The sequence below is a fragment of the Rhinoderma darwinii genome, chromosome 4 (genome assembly GCF_050947455.1).
Source record: "Rhinoderma darwinii isolate aRhiDar2 chromosome 4, aRhiDar2.hap1, whole genome shotgun sequence".
NCBI lineage: Eukaryota > Metazoa > Chordata > Amphibia > Anura > Rhinodermatidae > Rhinoderma > Rhinoderma darwinii.
This window is the reverse complement of record NC_134690.1, coordinates 303,641,304-303,661,631: the sequence shown is the minus strand read 5'-3', so window position 1 is coordinate 303,661,631 and position 20,328 is coordinate 303,641,304. Positions and strand designations below refer to the sequence as shown.

General features: G+C 40.6%; 2 protein-coding genes across 6 annotated transcripts in view; one reads left to right on the top strand and one right to left on the bottom strand.

The window, feature by feature from the left end:
• Positions 1-5,144, top strand: part of TIAM2 (TIAM Rac1 associated GEF 2) — a 393,945-nt gene extending 388,801 nt beyond the window's left edge. For 3 of the 4 annotated variants that reach the window (XM_075862681.1, XM_075862682.1, XM_075862683.1), the window contains one exon: positions 3,755-5,144. In XM_075862681.1, coding sequence (XP_075718796.1) covers positions 3,755-4,419 — 665 coding nt within the window. In that variant the 3' untranslated portion in view covers positions 4,420-5,144. The remainder of the gene's footprint in view (positions 1-3,754) is intronic. The other variant, XM_075862685.1, reaches the window with a different exon arrangement.
• A 745-nt stretch (positions 5,145-5,889) lies between these two features.
• The window catches only part of TFB1M (transcription factor B1, mitochondrial), a 152,911-nt gene continuing 138,472 nt past the window's right edge, over positions 5,890-20,328 (bottom strand). For both annotated transcript variants that reach the window (XM_075862686.1, XM_075862687.1), the window contains exons 7-8: positions 10,480-10,607; positions 5,890-6,889 (exon numbers count right to left, since the gene is read on the bottom strand). In XM_075862686.1, the coding sequence (XP_075718801.1) occupies positions 6,646-6,889; positions 10,480-10,607 (372 nt within the window). In that variant the 3' untranslated portion in view covers positions 5,890-6,645. The remainder of the gene's footprint in view (positions 6,890-10,479; positions 10,608-20,328) is intronic.

Below are 20,328 nucleotides of genomic sequence, written 5' to 3'. Positions count from 1 at the left end.
GAACTGGAGGTTCTGTAGATACTTTTTTTTTTTTATATTTGTTGATCGTCCCAAAGCAAAAACTTTCCTCAGCCCAGTAAGCACGTTTCATGGCTGAAAACAAAAAATTCAGGGATAGGTAAATGCGGTCTGTTTTGTATCCGTGTTTTATCTGTATTTACGTTTCTGTCCAAAAAGAGGGAGGTTGCAAATTATGTCATCAGGATGTTGCATAGCAACGCTTCCGTAAATACAAACTGCACATCCGTATACCGTCCATGTTTACGGAAGCTCCCATAGGCTTCTATGGGAGAGTCCTTGCTGTAATTACTGACAAGAATAGGGCAGGTTCTATCATTTTTTTCAGCATGGACACCCATCCATAAAAATACTGAAAGGTGTCCGTGGCCAACAGAAATGAATGGGTCCATAATTACTGATAAAAAATGCTGTCATGTGCATGGGGCCTAAGAGCCAGGGGGAGGTCAGTAGAGGTAAGGAGACTATAGTGCCCAGGGTAGGGCATGTAGGGTATGTTCCGCTCCCAATACTAAATAAACAGTAGGTAGGGAAGAGAAAAAAGAGGATATATCGAACACAACATAAAAAAAAAGTAACTGCTGTTGATACAGTTACTTTTATCTCGATACAGTCCAACAAGGAGTGGATCCAATTTTAACTGTCAGGGTTGGTTATGGATAGGTAGTCCTGTCAAATGGAGAAAGAAACATATATAGGACATGTAGAAATCTAGGAAACCATGCTGGACCTAATGTAATTTCTCTGTATAAGACAAGTTGGTCTCTATTGCTCAGCCTCAAGGATGGCTGGACTCCTCTGGGATGGTTGGTTAGGTCTCGTAGGATGTCGCTCCCTATGCCTCATGTTGGGTGTCGGACGGCGGAAAAGGAGGGAAGATGAGATCCAATCAGGCAAGTCGATGGGAGGAATCTCCAGAAGGGCGAACAGGCCCAGTAGGTCAGAGTGGTCATAGATTAGCAAAGTGTGTGTACTCTCAGGTGAAAAGGGTGACCCCAAGCATACGAGGCTCCTGTCTCCTGAATCTTAAACAAGGGGCCTAGCATACATCTCATCATCAGCGTACAATTAGAGACATCAGGAAGATGTGTATCCGCACCATTGAAATCAAGGGGACTAGTAAAATTATTTGCGTGTTATTTGCTATTTGATAGTATATCTATGTACATGCCAGATTATGTCTCTGATTCTTGTGCTGTCTTTGGATTGTGGTCCCAAGGCGCAATGAACTCTGTCAAATTCAATAGTTTCAGTTGGGGATCGTCCCAGTAGAGTGTTAAATATGCCCCGTACCATGGCTGATAAGTCCTCCAAACAATATGCTTCAGGTAAACCACAAAGACATATGTTGTTGTGCCAGCTCCTGTTTTCATTATTATCTAAACGTAAGACAATAGCGTGTAATGTAGCCTCTTGAGAGTCTTGCCTGTGGGCCAGTTAAGTAACCCTAGAGTCCACTGTATTAATAAAGGTTTCAAGACGGCGGACTTTATTGCCAAGGCATTCCACAGGTATTTCTCCCAGGCTGTGCCTGTGCAGCAATTCTAATCTGTGCATCATCTCCTCAAAGTAGGCCATGTCAGGGATGTCTCCCCGGGTGGCTGAAGTGGGGGGTCTGGCTTGTGCAGCCGGAAGTGCAGAGGAAGAGGGGCTGGGTGGCCAGTTCAACCTTCGAGAGTGGGCCATGGAGGAGGCACGGGGTGAAGGTTGTGGTACCTGGCACCGGTGTCGTGACATGGGTTGTTGGTGATCCGTCTCCCGCCCGTGAGGGTGGGCGCGTTCTGGCTGCCATATTGCGGCCTGAACTGGCTGTGCTGAGCAGCGTTGGTGCCGTGGCAGCAGATAATAAACATGAGCATGCCATGGCTTCCCCTCTACCTTCCCATACCTCCGCATGTGACCAGTTAGCAGGTGCTCCGGGGAAGTGCGTCCTCACAGCGCCATGTCCTGGCCACGCCTCCCAGAAGTTACTTTTAAGCTTTCCAGCACACAGACTGTTGTACCTGCAGCCACATTCTCTATCAGGTGTCAGATCATCTTAGCAACAGCAGGGAAATATTGGGGACTGAGAATATTTTAGAGCCTAGAAATAAGGCCTAGAGAATATTTTAGAGTGGTGAAATAAGGTAGGAAGAAGTGGGCTGCTTCAATATAGAAGAGAATGTTCTCGCACAACATGGGAAGATGTGAGAGTGTAATACAGTATCTGCCACAATGCATTTGCTGTGATGAGACAAGGTAGTTTTTGCAGCACACATCATTGAAGAAATGGTCATTGAGCTTTTTTTTTTTTCTTTTTGAGAAGCCGTCCTGAAAAACTCCAGGCTCTGTTCACACTGCGTTTTTTTTACGTGTTTTTTGCTGCGGAAACCCTGGCAAGAGACTGCCGAAATTGCCTCCCATTGATTTCAAGGGGAGGTGGAGGCGTTTTTTTCCCCCCGCGAGCGGAGAGAAACGCTCTTAGGAAAATTAAGCGACATGAACTATCTTGAGGTGGTTTCCGCCACAAAAACCCCATTTAAATCAATGGGAGACGAAAACAGAACGGCTGATGCGATTTTTTCCCAAAAAAGCATCAAAAAACGCAAGTGGTTTTTTCTCTGCCTGTTGAAGAAAGAGGTGGAAAATGCTGCAAAAAACGCCTGTGGTGCAAAACCACTTAAAAAAAACCGGAGCTGATTTTTACAGGCAGAATTTTCTGCCTGTAAAAAAACACTGTGTCAACAGGGCCGTAGAAGTCGGAGCAAATAAAATCAAGATTGCAAAACCAAATAAATAAAATAAAAATGAAATACATCTTTTACAGGTCCAGATAATATTTACTTATACAATTTTTTTTTATATAAAATCTAACTTTACTACATATGTTGTGCCTAGGAAGGCCGAAATACATTCCACTGTATCGCATACATTGTGATACGTCGCCCAGGTACTTGTGTCCTGGGGGAACTCCTTAAGTCACTGTTAAAATGTACATATATGGACAGTGAGTTTAGGAGCTTCCCCAGGGCTGGAGTCCCTGGGCAGAGCATCAGATAGTGCTCTGTTTGGAAACTCCAAAGCTGTGGAAGCTTCTGACGTCACTGTCCATATATGTGACTTCAGGAGCTTCCCCAGGGACAGAGTACCGGCAGAGCGGCTGTGCAGGAAGCTCCAGTGACATAACTGATAGTTATATCGCTGGAGCCTCCCGATGTATACGTTTAATGTAGACTACCCTATTCCATCCTTTAAAAATAAAAGGTATGCCAGGCTAATGGAGCCCTATAGACAAGTATATCGTGTACGTCTGAAGCTTTCCCGACATACCTGATAAATGTAGTTTATTAACACGATGTAGAGAGAGCCTTAAACATAATTTAAGAAAGCATCATGTAACTCAAAATAATAAAACAATATATAGTATATGTAAATCTTGTCAATATTTTATATCGATTTTATCAGTGTACGTGTTGTAAATTGTTGTTGAAAACAGAAGTTCTGATTTAGACCACATTCAGACGTGGTGGATTTGTTGTGCAACTACGTACAGTACAATGCTATTGAATCTGGTTTTACACACTTTTATGATCTGAATGTGCGGCAATTTCCACCGCATCTGAATTTGGCATGTTTGGTGTTAAAAGTTTTTGCTCATAAATCAAGTTTGTTAAATCTGTTCTACAAGCCAATTTTTAGCTTGAAATGAAATAATTTTTCTGTGTTAACTTTGCAAACAAAAAATCTTTATTAACAGCATCGACAAGGTCCTTAAAAGGGCTAAAGCACAGCGCTAGTACAGAATGGAGCAACAGTACAAGGGACAAGGGGAATGGACTAGATTCAGATGATGGAAGTCTAAGCAGCGGTACACAAAGTAGTGGTTGTCCAACAATAGAAAGCTTACAGGAGTCAAAAAATCTCTCTCCAATCAAGCACTTAAAAAAGAATGTCTCAGACCTACCAAATACAACTGTGAAGGAATCGGACATTCTCAGTGATGATGATGAAGATTACAGGTTATCAAATGTGGCAACCAGCTCAGCAAGTATGAGAAACAGCCCAAACCAAGGAATTGAAGTACACTTCCAGAACCTAAACATTTCTGAACATTCCAAAGCTGAGCCAAAATACATGGAACCCAAAATGATTGATGCTGAAGGTAACTTCAAACATGAGGAACATCCAAAACTTGTGCGGGGACATTTCTGTCCAATTAAACGAAAGGTTACCAGCACAAAACGGGAAAAGGGGATGATGCACGCAATGAAGGACCACCAACAATCTCTTGACAGCCTTCCTGATTCTGCAAACATTGACCTGAATGCCATTCTAGAGAGGGAATTCAGCATTCAGAGTTTAACATCTGTAGTAAATGAAGACTGTTTTTATGAAACTGTTGGCAACTGTGGTAAGTCCTAGCTCCTTTAATTAGGGAGGAAATCCCTCCTCTATATATTTTATGTAATCTAGTAACAAATTGGACAGGAGTCTCAAAATAACAGAAGCATTGAGCTGATGATATCTGGCTTAGGTTATATTGGGATTTCCTTGTTTTGTAGCTACTCATGGACTAGAAATTGACGGCAAACTATTTACTGTATCGGTTTAATTAATTTTTTCTTCTTGTGCACTACTTCATGTTGCCACATATTGTTTAAGTTATTTTTTATTTATTGTGAGTTGGAAAAATAAAGCTGACCAAATTCAAGACTTTTTGAAAGGGTATGGGAATGTTGTCATTTAATTCTATAATTTGTATGTGTGTATATATATATATATATATATATATATATATATATAGATAGTATACCACATTATGCATGCCGTTAAAGAGATTGTAGTTTATATTTGTGAATAAAACAATTGAGGGCAAAAATAAAAAGCCTCAAAAGGCTGAACTATGACCCAAAGGTTTAGGGCATTTATTTCATTTTAAAATAAACCATTTAAGTTATTTTTGTTTTTTGTGCTCCAAAGTGCAGGCATTTTATTTTGTACACCACAATACTGGTTTGTTTTTTTTTTAAAAAAAACCAAAAAACCTTTTATAAATATATATGTAGAAAAAGAAAATCTTGTACTGTAGTATTTTTGTTGGCTGTATTTTATTTTCTTTATCTTGTACAGTAAAATGAGTTGTTGACCTAAATCATTGTGGAAAGTTTTTTTTTAATGTGTGTGGTATCATTAAATATATAACTTACAATTATAGCATTTTATTCTCAATTACTGATCTATCAACATTTTCTGGGTTATTTCACTTAATAATCGCAAATGTAGAATTTTTTTTTACTGTTTATAACAAATGATTACAAAATTAGCAAACTTTTTTCGTGTATGACAGAAAACCTCTAGGCAAACTTCTATCATTTAACCAGTGAACAGTTAGGGTATGTTCACACGGCAGCGTCCGTTACGGCTGAAATTACGGTGCTGTTTTTCGCTGCGTCCATTACGGACGTAATTGGAGCTGTTTTGTCCATGGAGTCCATGGAAAACGGCTCCATTTACGTCTGAAGAAGTGACAGGCACTTCTTTGACGCGGGCGTCTTTTTTACGCGCCGCCTTTTGACAGCGGCGCGTAAAAAAAATGACCGTCCGCACAGAATATCATAAGACCCATTCAAATGAATGGGCAGATGTTTGCCGACGCTTTTGAGCCGCATTTTCGGACGTAATTCGGGGCTAAACCGCCCGAATTACGTCCGTAAATAGTGTGTGTGAACCCAGCCTTACAGCCAATCAATTTATAATGAAGTCTGCTTTCTAAAACGTTCAGTTTACAGTTTTTGAGGCCATCTGTTACATTGCAGGTACATATGAGAGGGGTGGAATTTGCAAGAGTTTTTTTTATTTATAATATTTTACAGAGAAAACGAGCAAAGAAGAAATTTTGGTTAGGCCCCCTGAACACGGCCGGTGATTACGGGCACGGCCGGCCGCCCGCGGACACTCACATTTGCGGGCCGTTCTCCCATTGTAAAATATGGGAGCACGGTCCGTAAAATAAAAAAATAGGACGTCCTAATTTTTGCGGGTCATTTCTACGGCCCGGACACATTCCTGTAAATATACGGAAAGGTGGCTGTGGGCAATAGAAATGAATGAGTCCGTACTTTGATCCGCAATTACATTCCGTATTATGGCTGTTAGGCCCCATGCACACACAAAGTCAGTGGTAAATGTTTACCATTACATATTATATAGATAAGGCTTAGTTCACATCTGCTTTAGGGGCTCCGCTACGGGCCTCCGTCGCAGATCCCGCCAAGACCACCAGAGAAAAGTCAATGGGTTCCGTCGGCCGCCTTTGTTGTCCATTGTGCAACAGAACCGTTGCTATTGTTATTCCCTTGTTCTGCTTCTCTGACAGTTCAGAACAACGGAACACACAGACGCAGGTATGAACAAAGCCTAATATAGAAAAAAAAACATTGTAAACTGCACAAACATATATATTAAATACGTTGAACAATATACATGAGAACACATTAAAAGCCTGTGCTAATGTCTGTTGCTATTTTTGCAGAAAATCAGTTATCGCTACTCTTACTGTTTACAGTGAATTTTTGTTCTACTACAGGAGCCAGGTAGTCACTGTGTTCTATGGATGATATTGCCCCTGCTCCTGATTATTTACTAAAATCATAGAATTTCACCTTCCTCACTGTCCTGGGTATCTTGACTCTTTGTTCTTTTCTGACGAAGTTCTTCTCTAAAGTTATAGGAGAATAAATTTAGATCCTGATCACACAGTCCTCTGTATGCATTACATAAACCTTGGAAATGCTTCATTGACAGTTCAGAAGGTCGCAGTGTTGGTTCTACATTAGCTAAGGTCAGAATTTGCTCTGTAAGTTTTGTGCGTTGCTCTTCAGGGAATAACAGTCTGCAAAAGAAAATGTAATCAAATGAAATAATAAACCACACTTTCTTTTAAAGCAACCCATATTATTATTATAAAGAAAAACTAATCCGTGTCAAATGTTATTTACTGAGCTAAACTAGCAAAGAAAAACAAAAAGCCTCATTATGTGACCAGATAGTAAATGAAAATAGAATTTTACTGATTGTATTGAAAGGGGTTTTCCCATGAAGGACATTTTTTGACATAGCCACAGGATATGTCAAATGTCAGAGATGCGGCTCCCACCTCTGGGACTCCCTAAACCCCCTTCTAGCTTTTTACGCTCACACTGCCTCCCGGCTACTTACTGATTACATAGTTGGGAGTTATGGAAACGCTGTTTCCGTAACTCCCGACCATGTAGTCAGTAATTGGCCTGGAGGCAGTGTGAGCGTAAAAAGCTAGAACTGGGTTTAGGGGGCCCCGATCTAGAGATAGGTGCTGGTCCCAGAGGTGGGACCCGCATCTATCTGACATTTATGACATATCCTGTGGATATGTCATAAATGTTCTTCATGGGAAAGCCCCTTTAAATGTTAATTCCTACTCCCTACAGAACTTTTCTTCTGTTGAATAGATGGATAGAGAAATATCTGTTTGGTGTATGGCCTTAGGCCCTGTTCCGTTTCTGATACTTTGAAGAATGGGTAAAGGAAAACAGGTAAAGTATAAGGCCTTGTTCACACAGTGCAGAATTGCTGCAGATTTTTTTTAAGCCAAAATCAGAAATGGTGCCTGCACAGAAGAAATATAAAAAGTGTGCACAAGTCCTAAGGGTACGTCCAAACACGGCAGATTTGTTGCAGAAACTTTTGCAACCGAAAATAAATTCCATTTATCTGAATGGTGCATGCAGAAATCCATGCACCTGCTGCAGAAACAACCCCAATCAGATGTATGAAACTAGTTTTCAGTCGCACAAATTCCTGCAACAAATCTGAAAGGGAAGGGAAGATCAAAGCTGTATGAGCAAGGCCTGAGTGACTCACGTGGTTCAACTTTTTTTTGATCATTAGTAACACATTAGACATCCATATTAATTTCTCTCATTTGTAAGGAGTCATAGTTTACCGAAGTTTCATGCTTTGTATGAGTTTACCCACGGCCACTGAGCGCAGATGGGCAAAAAGCGCTGCGAAATACGCTTTCTCTGCCTCCCATTGATGTAAATGGAAGGTCAGAGACGTAAACGCCCGAAGATAGGGCATGTCGCTTCTTTTTACTGTGGGACTGTTTTTCCGCTCGCGGGAAAAAAAACGCCTCCGCCTCCCATTGAGATCTATGGGAGGCGTTTGACAGTTTTTGGTGCTTTTTCCGCGTCTAAAAACTCTGTGTGAACTGACCCTTCGTGTACAGTCACAGGCGGCAGATTTTGTTGCAGAAACTTTCCGCGACTGAAAATCAGTTCAATTAATCTGAAAGGAACTTGCAGAAATCCTTACACTTGCTGCAGAAGCAACCCTATCTAGATGAATGGAACAGATTTTCAGTCACAGAAAATTTCTGCAACTAAAATCCTGATGTACGTGACTGTATACTTTCTTCTTTTGCATTTTTGACATATTGGAAAGCCTATGGGAAAAACACCATACCTAGAGCATGCTGTGTTTTGAAAACATAAAAAATACTTAAACTTTTTTTTTTAGGTTATTTTTGCAAAAGTGGCATAAGAAAGTGCTGTCATATTGGTTGTCAATTTTGAATTAGCTGGAACAGTTAAATTATCACTTGGTTATTCATTAAACTTGCTGACCAAATGATCATTGGTTTCTCAGAAGCTAATTCTGCCGCCACATCAAAACAGAAAAATAACCCTTTAAGTAAAAGAAACACAATAACCAAACTTTGCCTACCGGTGTAACATCAACAGGATATGTCATCAGTATATGATAGGTGGAGGTCCGAAACCCGGACCGCCCGCAGATCAGTGGCTTTGGTGGCGATATAGTGGTTGTGCCGCAAGCAGAGGGCTCTGGTCACAGTATAGCACCCGAGCTGCAGTACCTCAGCTCTGCTCCTATTCAAGTGAATAGGAGCAGAGTTGGAGTTCTGCAGCATGGCCTCTATACAGTGTATAGAGCCATCTGCTTCTGCACCAAACACTAAATACAGTGCATAACAACCGGTGCCCAGAGGCAGCCGGTACAACTGATCGGTATGGGGTTCGAGTGTTGGACAGGTCATCGTTATGGAAAAAAGTCCCATGCCTGGACAACCCCTTTAAGGTTACCTTTTTGAATGAAATCACTCCATTTTTAATCTGAAAACTGAATCCAGTTATACCAAGGTCACTATTACTGATCAAAATGAACTGATTTGATAAACACAAATAATGTAAAACCCATATGAAATACTGCAAAAGACGAAACTGTGGTAATTTATGTTACATAGTTTGTACGGTTGAAAAAAGACACATGTCCATCAAGTTCAACCAAGGGATTGGAAAGGGGAATCAATTCTTTGTGTGAACTTACTGATATTAGCAGTACAAGCTCCTCATATGCTAAAAATGAGATCCACGTCAATGTGTACATAAAATAACAAATTGTAGATTAACCCCTTAACGACTGCTTGCCGTCTTTTGACTTCTGCCTGCTGGTCCTTCGTCTACAGCTTTGTCTTTTGCCATCAGTGTAGAAAAGGCTTATGAGCGCTAATTTTTTAAGAAGGAGCTGTTACGAACAGCTTCTGTAATTAGAGGAACCTGCTGAATACAGCTTGGATCGGAGAAAACTATGACCCCAGCTGTTTAACTCTCTGATCGCCGTGGTCCGTGACCGCAGGATGATCAAAGGAGACTTCCCTCTTCGATTGGGTGACCAGAAACCCGGTGACGCAATCGAGACTGGGAGAACCCTCTGCAGTCAGCCCTGGGGACCTAAAAAGGACCCGAGAGATGTCTTCATTTTGCCTGCTGTTAGGGCACACTATGTGTTGCCCTAACAGCAACCTGTGTCGTAGAGACACAGTATAAAATATCAACATACAAGAATATACTCATACATTATAAGTATAAAATAGTTGTTAAAATGTTATCCCTGCATGGGATTAAAAAATAAATTATTTAGCATTAAATATATTTTATTGCCCATACACTACATAAAGACAAAAAACCTACACACAATAGGTATCTACACAACCGTAATAACTTGAATAATTAATTTAACAGGTTATTTAACGTGAACAGGATAAAAAGTAAAAAATGATGATAAAAATAGCGGTTTCCTATATTCCCTCTGCAAAAATAAATTACATTAGTTACACCGTAAATTGTTTGTACCACCAAACTGTGTGGGGAAATTTTTTTTATGCCTAAAACAAGATCTCATACAATCACGTCAAGGAAAAATATAAAAAAGGGTTATGGCTGTTTGCAGAGAGGCAAAAACAAAAAACATTTAGATGGTCATTAAGGCCCTTTAAGGGGTTAAAGATAAATTGGAAATTTTATGCAATTTATCTTAATGACTTGATCTGTTTTCTCTATAAAGCATGTTCCTCATACCTGGAATTTATAAACTTAGTTTTTCACTAGTTTTATGTTGCAATAACAAATGCAATATTTCACTTACGAGAGTCCTCTGTAGCAGTATTTTCGTCTGAGATGGAAGACATTTTGGACAACTTTTTCTACGAGTTTAAAAGGCTGATCAATTTTTGGCTGTATCAATGGTGTGAAATGCACCACACCAACATCTACCTGCAAAATACAAAAATAAAAAAAATAGAGCTTATCTGGCAAGGGAAGAAATACTGTGTGAACTGACAAGTACAGGTAAAGTATAGTCACAATGTACTTCTGGCTTCATAGAGTCCATAAATGAGGGCGTATTCTACCCATTCTCTCCTTATAATTAATATTTAAGTTCTCATTATATATATATATATATATATATATATATATATATATATATCTGGAGATAAAGTCTGAAAGCACATAAAAATATTAGTGAGGAGTGAGGAGGAAGTGAGGAGTAAACAATGATAATAAATCACAGACATCGCTCTAAAAATGTAATAACCAGTGACATGCAAGTGTCAATTCAGATATTAAAATAACAATACTTCAAGCTGACCCCGAAAATCGGTATAGTTATATACTATAGCGGGGAAGTTCCAACAATCCCTACATATAATAAAACTGTAAACTTTGCGTGTCTGTACATTAAAAACATTTGTGAAAAGAAATAATTGGGGGGATGAAGGATAAGTGATAGAGAAAAATTCCAAAAATGGTCTTAATGCATTCTGTTTGTTTGTGCACGCATCACGTAAAAACTACTGACCCAATTCGGATGGAGTTTTTAGAAAAACATAGGGGTCAAGATTTATTTTTTATTTCATCGCAATCGGTTCACTCAATCAGAAGATATACATATTTAACCCCTTCCCGACATTTGTCGCAAGGATACGTCATGGAAAGCCAGTGCTTCCCGCAAAATGTTGTATACTTGCGACAAATGCATGGCACCGGCTCAGAAGCTGAGTCGGTGCCATCATCCCCAGATACTTACAGCTGTCATCCTGCTGTAATGGCGGGGACCGAAGATAGCTTAGATCCCTGCCATTAACCCCTTAAATGCAGCCATCAAAAGCGATCGCTGCATTTAAGGTGTTTGCAGCTCATCGACAACCCAGCAATGAAATCGCCGGGGTGTCGGTGGCTGCAATGGCAACCGGAGGCCTAATACTGGCCTCCCAGTGTGCCTAGCATGGAACACTTTCAGCCCCCGCCCGGAGACGGGGCCTGAAAGGCTTCCATAGCCGCCGGCAAGATGGCGTTGGCTCAGGAGATGAGCCGGCGTCATCAGCTGTATATTACAGCTGACATCCACCTGTAACGGCAGGAAAAGGAGCTAGCTCCAATCCCTGCCATTAACCCCTCAGATGCAGCGATCGGATGCGATCGCTGCATCTTTGTGGTTGTTAGCAGATCGGCAGCTGTGCCCTGCAATCGCACGTCTGCCGACTGCTATTATGGCAACAGGAGCCTAATCGGCTTCCTGTCAGTAAATGACTGACAGATCTAATACATTGCACTACATAGTTAGTGCAATGTATTAGAAAAAAAATCTGACAGTTGGACCTTCAAGTCACATAGTGGAACTAAAGAAAAGTGAAAAAAAGTAGTAAAAAATATAATAAAAGTTTCAAGTAATAAAATAAAACAAAACACAATCGCGCTTTTTCCCTTAACAAGTCCTTTCTTAATGAAAATAAATAAATAAACCATACATATTTGGTATCGCCGCGACCGTAAAGGCCTAAACTATAAAAATATAATGTTATTTATTCCACGCGTTGAACGGCATAAAAAAACCCCGTAAAAAACAATGCCAGAATTTCTGTTTTTTGGTCACTTTGCCCTACAAAAATTGAAATAAAAAAGTCGCATGTATCCAAAAACAGTACCTATAAAAACTATAGCTCGTTTCGCAAAAAACAAGCCCCCATACAGCTCCGTCGACGAAAAAATTTAAAAGTTATGGTTCTCACAACATGGCGACAGAAAACATACATTCTTTTTACAAAAGTAATTTTATTGTGCAAAAAGTTGTAAAACATAAAAAAGTGCTATAAATTAGGTATCGCCGGAATCGTACTGACCGGCAGAATAAAGTTAACACGTAATCTATAATGCATGGTGAACGCTGTATACAAAAAAACTATGCCAGAATTGCTGTTTTTTGGTCACCTTGCCTCACAAAAAATAGGATAAAAAGTGATCAAAAAGTTGCATGTACCCCAAAATGGTACCAATAAATACTACAACTCGTCCCGCAAAAAAACAGCCCTCATGCCACTACGTCTATGAAAAAATAAAATTAGTTAAAGAGGCTCTGTCACCAGATTTTGCAACCCCTATCTCCTATTTCAGCAGATCGGCGCTGCAATGTAGATAAGTGTAACGTTTTTTATTTTAAAAAATGAGCATTTTTGGCCAAGTTATGACCATTTTTATATTTATGCAAATGAGGCTTTCTAAAGTACAACTGGGCATGTTTAAAGTTATGTACAAGTGGGCGTGTATTGTGTATGTACATCTGGGCGTTTTTACTTCTTTTACTAGCTGGGCGTTGTGACTAGAAGTGTATGATGCTGACGAATCGGCATCATCCACTTCTCTTCACAACGCCCAGCTTCTGGCAGTGCACAGACACACAGCGTGTTCTCGAGAGATCACGCTGTGACGTCACTCACTTCTTGCCCCAGGTCCTGCATCGTGTCGGACGAGCGAGGACACATCGGCACCAGAGGCTACAGTTGATTCAGCAGCAGCATCAGCGTTTGCAGGTAAGTAGCTACATCGACTTACCTGCAAACGCCGATGCTGCTGCAGAATCAAATGTAGCCTCTGGTGCCGATGTGTCCTCGCTCGTCCGACACGATGCAGGACCTGGGGAAGTGACGTCACAGCGTGATCTCTCGAGAACACGCTGTGTGTCTGTGCACTGCCAGAAGCTGGGCGTTGTGGAGAAGTGGATGATGCCGATTCGTCAGCATCATACACTTCTATTCACAACGCCCAGCTAGTAAAAGAAGTAAAAACGCCCAGATGTACATACACAATACACACCCACTTGTACATAACTTTAAACACGCCCAGTTGTACTTTAGAAAGCCTCATTTGCATAAATATAAAAATGGTCATAACTTGGCCAAAAATGCTCGTTTTAAAAAAAACAAAAACGTTACTCTTATCTACATTGCAGCGCCGATCTGCTGCAATAGGAGATAGGGGGTTGCAAAATCTGGTGACAGAGCCTCTTTAAGGCTCCAACAAGTCAGGAAATAAAAATATGCGGTTGTGCAGATCAGAGGGGAACATTTAGTCTGTTTCAAGAGGCGATTTATCGGGGCCCTAAAATTAGGGAACCAGGAATGGGAGGGCCCAAACATATCTACTAGAAGCAAGGGTGCCCGTATTATACCAGGACAACACTTCCCAGCAAAATTCCCCAAACGGCAAAGGTGCAGTGTGGACCAAAAGGGGGATAAGTAAAGACACCATTTATCAGTGCGACCTCGGCCTGTGCAGAAAGGATTCTTCACAGCGTAACACACATCTATGGATTATTTTATTGTTTACCCCATTATTGTACCACCTCACCCTGCCCCTGATGTACTCTGCCCAGCTTACATGTACCCCCACATTAAAAACTGAAATACCAGTAATACTCAAACAAAACTATTACCAAAGCAAAATCTACGCTTCAAAAGCCAAATGACGCTCCCACCCATCTGAGCCCTACAGTGTGCCCAAGTTTACTTGGCATTTTATGGCACCCCCATACCCGGGAGAACCCTTTTAACAATTTTTGGGGTGTCTCTCTCCAGTGGCATAAGCTGGCTATGACCTATTTGGAACTTAATTGGCATACCTGAGGAAAAATTTAAATTTTTACTTGGCACCATCCGCAGCTCATTCATTTATGGAAAAGACCTGTGGGGTGAAAATAATCACTACACCCCTTAATAAATGCTTTGAGGGGTGTAGTTTCTAAAATGGGGTCACTTCACAGGGGTTTCTTTTATTACTTCACATCAGAGCCCTGCAATTGTGAACCAATACTTTATATGTCACTAAATTAGGCCTCAATTTCGCATGGTACTCTTTCACTCCTGAGCCTTGTCGAATGTCAAGGCAAAAGATTAGTGCCCCATGTAGGGTGTTTCTAAAACCGGGAAACAGCATAATAATTAGAGAGCGGTCTTGTTATGGTGGCACAAGCTGGGCACCACATATTGGCATATCTATTGAAAAATCCCATTTTCACTCTGCAATATCGAGTGCACACTAATTTATGCAAAACACATGCAGGTTTAACATGTTCACCACACCCCTAGGTAAATACCTTGAGGGGTGTAGTTTCCAAAATGGGGTCACTTTTGGGGGTTTCCACTGTTTTGGTCCCACAGGGGTTTTGCAATTGCTACATAGCGACCAGAAACCAATCCAGCAAAATCTGTACTCCGAAAGCCAAATGGTGCTCCTTCAATTGTGAGCCCTGCCGTGTGCCCAAAAATTAGTTTATGACCACATATGGGGTATTTCCATACTCAGGAGAAATTGCTTTACAAATGTTGGGGTCCTTTTTCTCCTTTATTTTTTGAGAAAATGAAAAATTTTGCGCTAAACTACATCTTATTGGAAAAAAATTAAATTTTTATTTTCACTGCCCAATTCAAATAAAATCTATGAAACACCTGTGGGGTCAAAATGCTCACTAAACCCCTAGATTAATTCCTCAAGGGGTGTAGTATCCCAAATGGAGTATTTTTTGTGTAGTTTCCACTGTACTGGTACCTTAGGGGCTTGGCAAACGTGACATGGTTTCAAGAAACCAATCCAGCAAAATCTATGCTCCAAAAGCCAAATGGCGCTCCTTCTCTTCTGATCCTTGCCGTGTGCCCAAACAGCAGTTTATGACCACATATGGGGTATTTCCGTACTCCAGAGAAGTTGATTTACAAATGTTGGGGTTCTTTTTTTTCCTTTATTTGTTGAGAAAATTTTACATTTTGAGCTAAATCTACGTCTTATTGAAGAAAAAGGATTTTAAGGAAGGAAAAGTTTTTATTTTCACTGCCCAATTCGAATAAATTCTATGAAACACCTGTGGGGTCAAAATGCTCACTACACCCCTAGATAATTTCCTTAAGGGGCGTAGTTTCCCAGATGGGGTCACTTTTGGGGGATTTCCACTGTTCTGGCATCACAAGAGCTCTTCAAACTGACATGGTGCCTAAAATATATTCTAATAAAAAGGAGGCCCAAAATCCTCTAGGTGCTCCTTTGCTTCTGAGGCCGATGCTTCAGTCCGGTAGCACACTAGGGCCACATGTGGGATATTTCCTGAAACTGGGCAATAAATATTGAGATAGGCTTCTCTGATAAAACTTTGTGTTACAAAAAAAATGACTTAAAAATTTATTTCTGCAACAACAAAAAACTGAAATTTGTACATTTCACCTCTACTTTGGTTTAATTCCTGTGAAACATCTAAAGGGATAAGAAACTTTCTAAATGCTGTTTTGAATACTTTGAGGGGTGAAGTTTTTAAAATGGGGTGACTTTTTGGGGGTTTTCTAATATATAAGGCCCTAAAAGCCACCTCACAATTGAACTGGACCCTGCAAAAATACCCTTTTGACATTTTCTTGAAAATGTGAGAAATTGCTGCTAAAGTTCTAAGCCTTGTAACGTCCTGGAAAAATAAAAGGATGTTCAAAAAAGGATGTCAATCTAATGTAGACATATGGGGGATGTTAATTAGCAACTATTTTTTGTGGTATAACTGCCTGCCTTACAAGCAGATACATTTACACTACCGTTCAAAAGTTTAGGGTCACTTAGAAATTTCCTTATTTTTGAAAGAAAAGCACAGTTTTTTTCAATGAAGATAACATTAAATTAATCAGAAATACACTATATACATTGTTAATGTGCTAAATGACTATTCTAGCTGCAAACGTCTAGTTTTTAATGCAATATCTACATAGGTGTATAGAGGCCCATTTCCAGCAACCATCACTCCAGTGTTCTAATGGTACATTGTGTTTGCTAATTGTGTTAGAAGGCTAATGGATGATTAGAAAACACTTGAAAACCCTTGTGCAATTATGTTAGCACCGCTGTAAACAGTTTTGCTGTTTAGAGGAGCTATAAAACTGACCTTCCTTTGAGCTAGTTGAGAATCTGGAGCATTACATTTGTGGGTTCGATTAAACTCTCAAAATGGCTAGAAAAAGAGAGCTTTCATGTGAAACTCGACAGTCTATTCTTGTTCTTAGAAATGAAGTCTATTCCATGCGACAAATTGCCAAGAAACTGAAGATTTCCTACAACGGTGTGTACTACTCCCTCAGAGGACAGCACACACAGGCTCTAACCAGAGTAGAAAGAGAAGTGGGAGGCCCCACTGCCCAACTGTGCAACAAGACAAGTACATTAGAGTCTCTAGTTTGAGAAATAGACGCCTCACAGGTCCTCAACTGGCAGCTTCATTAAATAGTACCCGCAAAACGCCAGTGTCAACGTCTACAGTGAAGAGGCGACTCCGGGATGCTGGCCTTCAGGGCAGAGTGGCAAAGAAAAAGCCATATCTGAGACTGGCTAATAAAAGGAAAAGATTAATATGGGCAAAAACACACAGTCATTGGACAGAGAAAGATGGGAAATAAGTGTTATGGACAGACGAATCGAAGTTTGAGGTGTTTGGATCACACAGAAGAACATTTATGAGACGCAGAACAACTGAAAAGATGCTGGAAGAGTGCCTGACGCCATCTGTCAAGCATGGTGGAGGTAATGTCATGGTCTGGGGTTGCTTTGGTGCTGGTAAAGTGGGAGATTTGTACAAGGTAAAAGGGATTTTGAATAACTAAGGCTATCACTCAATTTTGCAACGCCATGCCATACCCTGTGGACAGCGCTTGATTGGAGCCAATTTCATCCGACAACAGGACAATGACCCAAAGCACACCTCCAAATTATGTAAGAACTATTTAGGGAAGAAGCAGGTAGCTGGTATTCTATCTGTAATGGAGTGGCAAGCGCAGTCACCAGATCTCAACCCCATAGAGCTGTTGTGGGAGCAGCTTGACCGTATGGTACACAAGAAGTGCCCATCAAGCCAATCCAACTTGTGGGAGGGCCTTCTGGAAGCATGGGGTGAAATTTCTCCCAATTACCTCAGCAAATTAACAGCTAGAATGCCAAAGGTCTGCAATGCTGTAATTGCTGCAAATGGAGCATTCTTTGACGAAAGCAAAGTTTGAAGGAGAAAATTATTATTTCAAATAAAAATCGTTATTTCTAACCTTGTCAATGTCTTGACTATATTTTCTAGTGATTTTGCAACTCATTTGATAAATATAAGTGTGAGTTTTCATGGAAAACACAAAATTGTCTGGGTGACCCCAAACTTTTGAACGGTAGTGTAAATTTAGAAAAATGCTAATTTTTGCAATTTTTCGCTAAATTTTGGTGTTTTTCACAATTAAATCCTGAATGTATCGAGCAAATTTTGCCAGTAACATAAAGTCCAAAGTGTCATGAGAAAACATTCTCAGAATCGCTTGGATAGGTTAAAGCATTCCGAAGTTATTACCACATAACATGTCAGATTTGAAAAATGAGGCTCTGTCAGGAAGGTCAAAAGTGGCCAAAGAGGGAAGGGGTTAACGTTTTCAAAAATTCATTTACATTGAGTAGTACAACAACAACAAACACATGGAAACCATGGCAACCAATCACATTTTTACTTTCATTTTGTATTGTCTTGGAAAAATAGACACCAGTAAGTTGCTATGGGCAACTGCTCCAAATTTCATCTATACTGATTGTTATATAAGGGAGAGGTTGCAATAAATCAGATTGCTGCACATTTTTCAAGCTGCCTCAGACAAATTACATCTGGGATCTGATTGCTTGCTAAGGACAACAACTCAAACTTTCGTCTATATTGTTTTTTTTATGGCTCGGAGGCACATATAACTACCAATCAGGTTTCTGCTTTCATTGTCCAAGTTGCCTCAGAAAAAAGAACTGTAATCTGATTGGTTGTTATGGAAAACAGATCTAACATTTATCTACATTGATTCTTACACATAGTAAGGAGATATAGCAACCAATCATATTGCTGCTATCATTCACCTACTGCCTCACAAGAATGTAAACTACAATCTGATTGGTTGCTGTGGACAAAAGTTCCAACATTTGTTTATTTTGGTTCTTACACATAGAAAAGAGATAAAATAACCAATCAGGTTGCTGCTTTCATTCTCCTAGCTGCCTCACAAGAATCTAAACTGTAATCTGATTGGTTGCTATGGACAACAGCTCCAACATTTCTCTGGATATTACTCATAGAAGAGAGATAAAGCAACCAACCCGCTCGCTGTTTTCATTCACATAGCTGCCTCAAAAAACTGTAATCTGATTGGTTGTCTCAAAGTGCTCAGAACAGCAGCCTCCTGCTCTCAAGAGAGTAAATGGCGTGACATCGTGTTGCGCACTCACGACGATCGCCTGCAACGCATTTTAAAAACACACAGAGCTTACGACGCTCTGCAATATCCTTTAATTTATTGCCACGGCGAAGATAGGTACAATTTTGGACTCTACCAAGTTAATCCTTCTACTAGGGTAACAAATTTTCATAAAAATATATCAGCCCAGCAATTTTATTCATACCTGCTGCAGATAAGGAGTAATCGATTTATCTATTTGCAACGATTTTGAGGATTTTTCAGCCAATTTATTGTGGACATGTATGCGAAAATAGAGACGGATTGTTTGGTGTACATACGCACTAACCACACATTTACGCGCTGAAGATTACGTGCATCTGCGAGACGCCATGCCACAAGATAATAACGTGGAAAACTTAGGGCGATTAGTTATCCTGTCATCCAGTTTTACCGGTTGTCCGCGTTCCATGCATGAACATTTCTGATACGTCCGAAAATACGGCCGGCCTGACTTTTTCATAACGTACACAACTAATCCAAAGTGGTACGAAATTTTCCAAGAACTTCCCGCAAGACAGGCGTCTTATGATAGGCATGATATTATAGCCAGAATTTTCCACTTAAAACTAAAGTTGATGATCAACATGATCACAAAACAAAAAGTTTTCGGTTCAGCTCTTTGTTTCATGTACAGCGTTGAGTGCCAAAAGAATGTGTCTGCAAGAAATTATGCTGTTGACACGGTCATAAGTGCTGAATTTCCTGACCGGAACGAGGTTTCGATATTGCACGAGATTGTAAAGACGCACATGGTTCATGGGCCATGTGGCGCTTTAAATAGAAACTCTCCTTGCATGCAGGAGGGTCATTGCTCTAAAAGATACCCTAGAGCGCTATTATAGCAAACAATGTTGGGGCAAAACGGGTATCCGTTGTATCGTCGAAGATCACCCCTACAAGGCACTTTCACAGCAACAGTCAGGTTACATGGTCAAGTAATTGTTTTGGACAATCAATGGGTTGTACCCTATTCACCGGTGTTATCAAGAACATTTCAAGCTCACATCAATGTCAAAATATGTAACAGCGTCGAAGCTATTAACCCGTTAGTGACCGGCCCATCGTGTTTTTACGTCGGTCACAAACGGGCCTTATTCCGATGCCATAGACTTTTTACGTCGCGGCATCGGAATAAGTAAACAGAGGCAGCTGAGGGCTGGGAGCGTCCCTGCTCTGCCGGGTGAGATCGATATTAGTATTGATCTCACCCGTTTAACCCCTTAGATGCGGTGCACAATAGCGTGCACCGCATCTGAGTGGTTTTGGAGAGAAGGAGGTAGCCCCCTCTCTCTCCCACCGACACGATCGCCGAGTGTCTGTGTCTCCAATGGCAGCCGGGGGCCTAATAAAAACCCCCAGGTCTGCCTGGAGCGAATGCCTGCTAG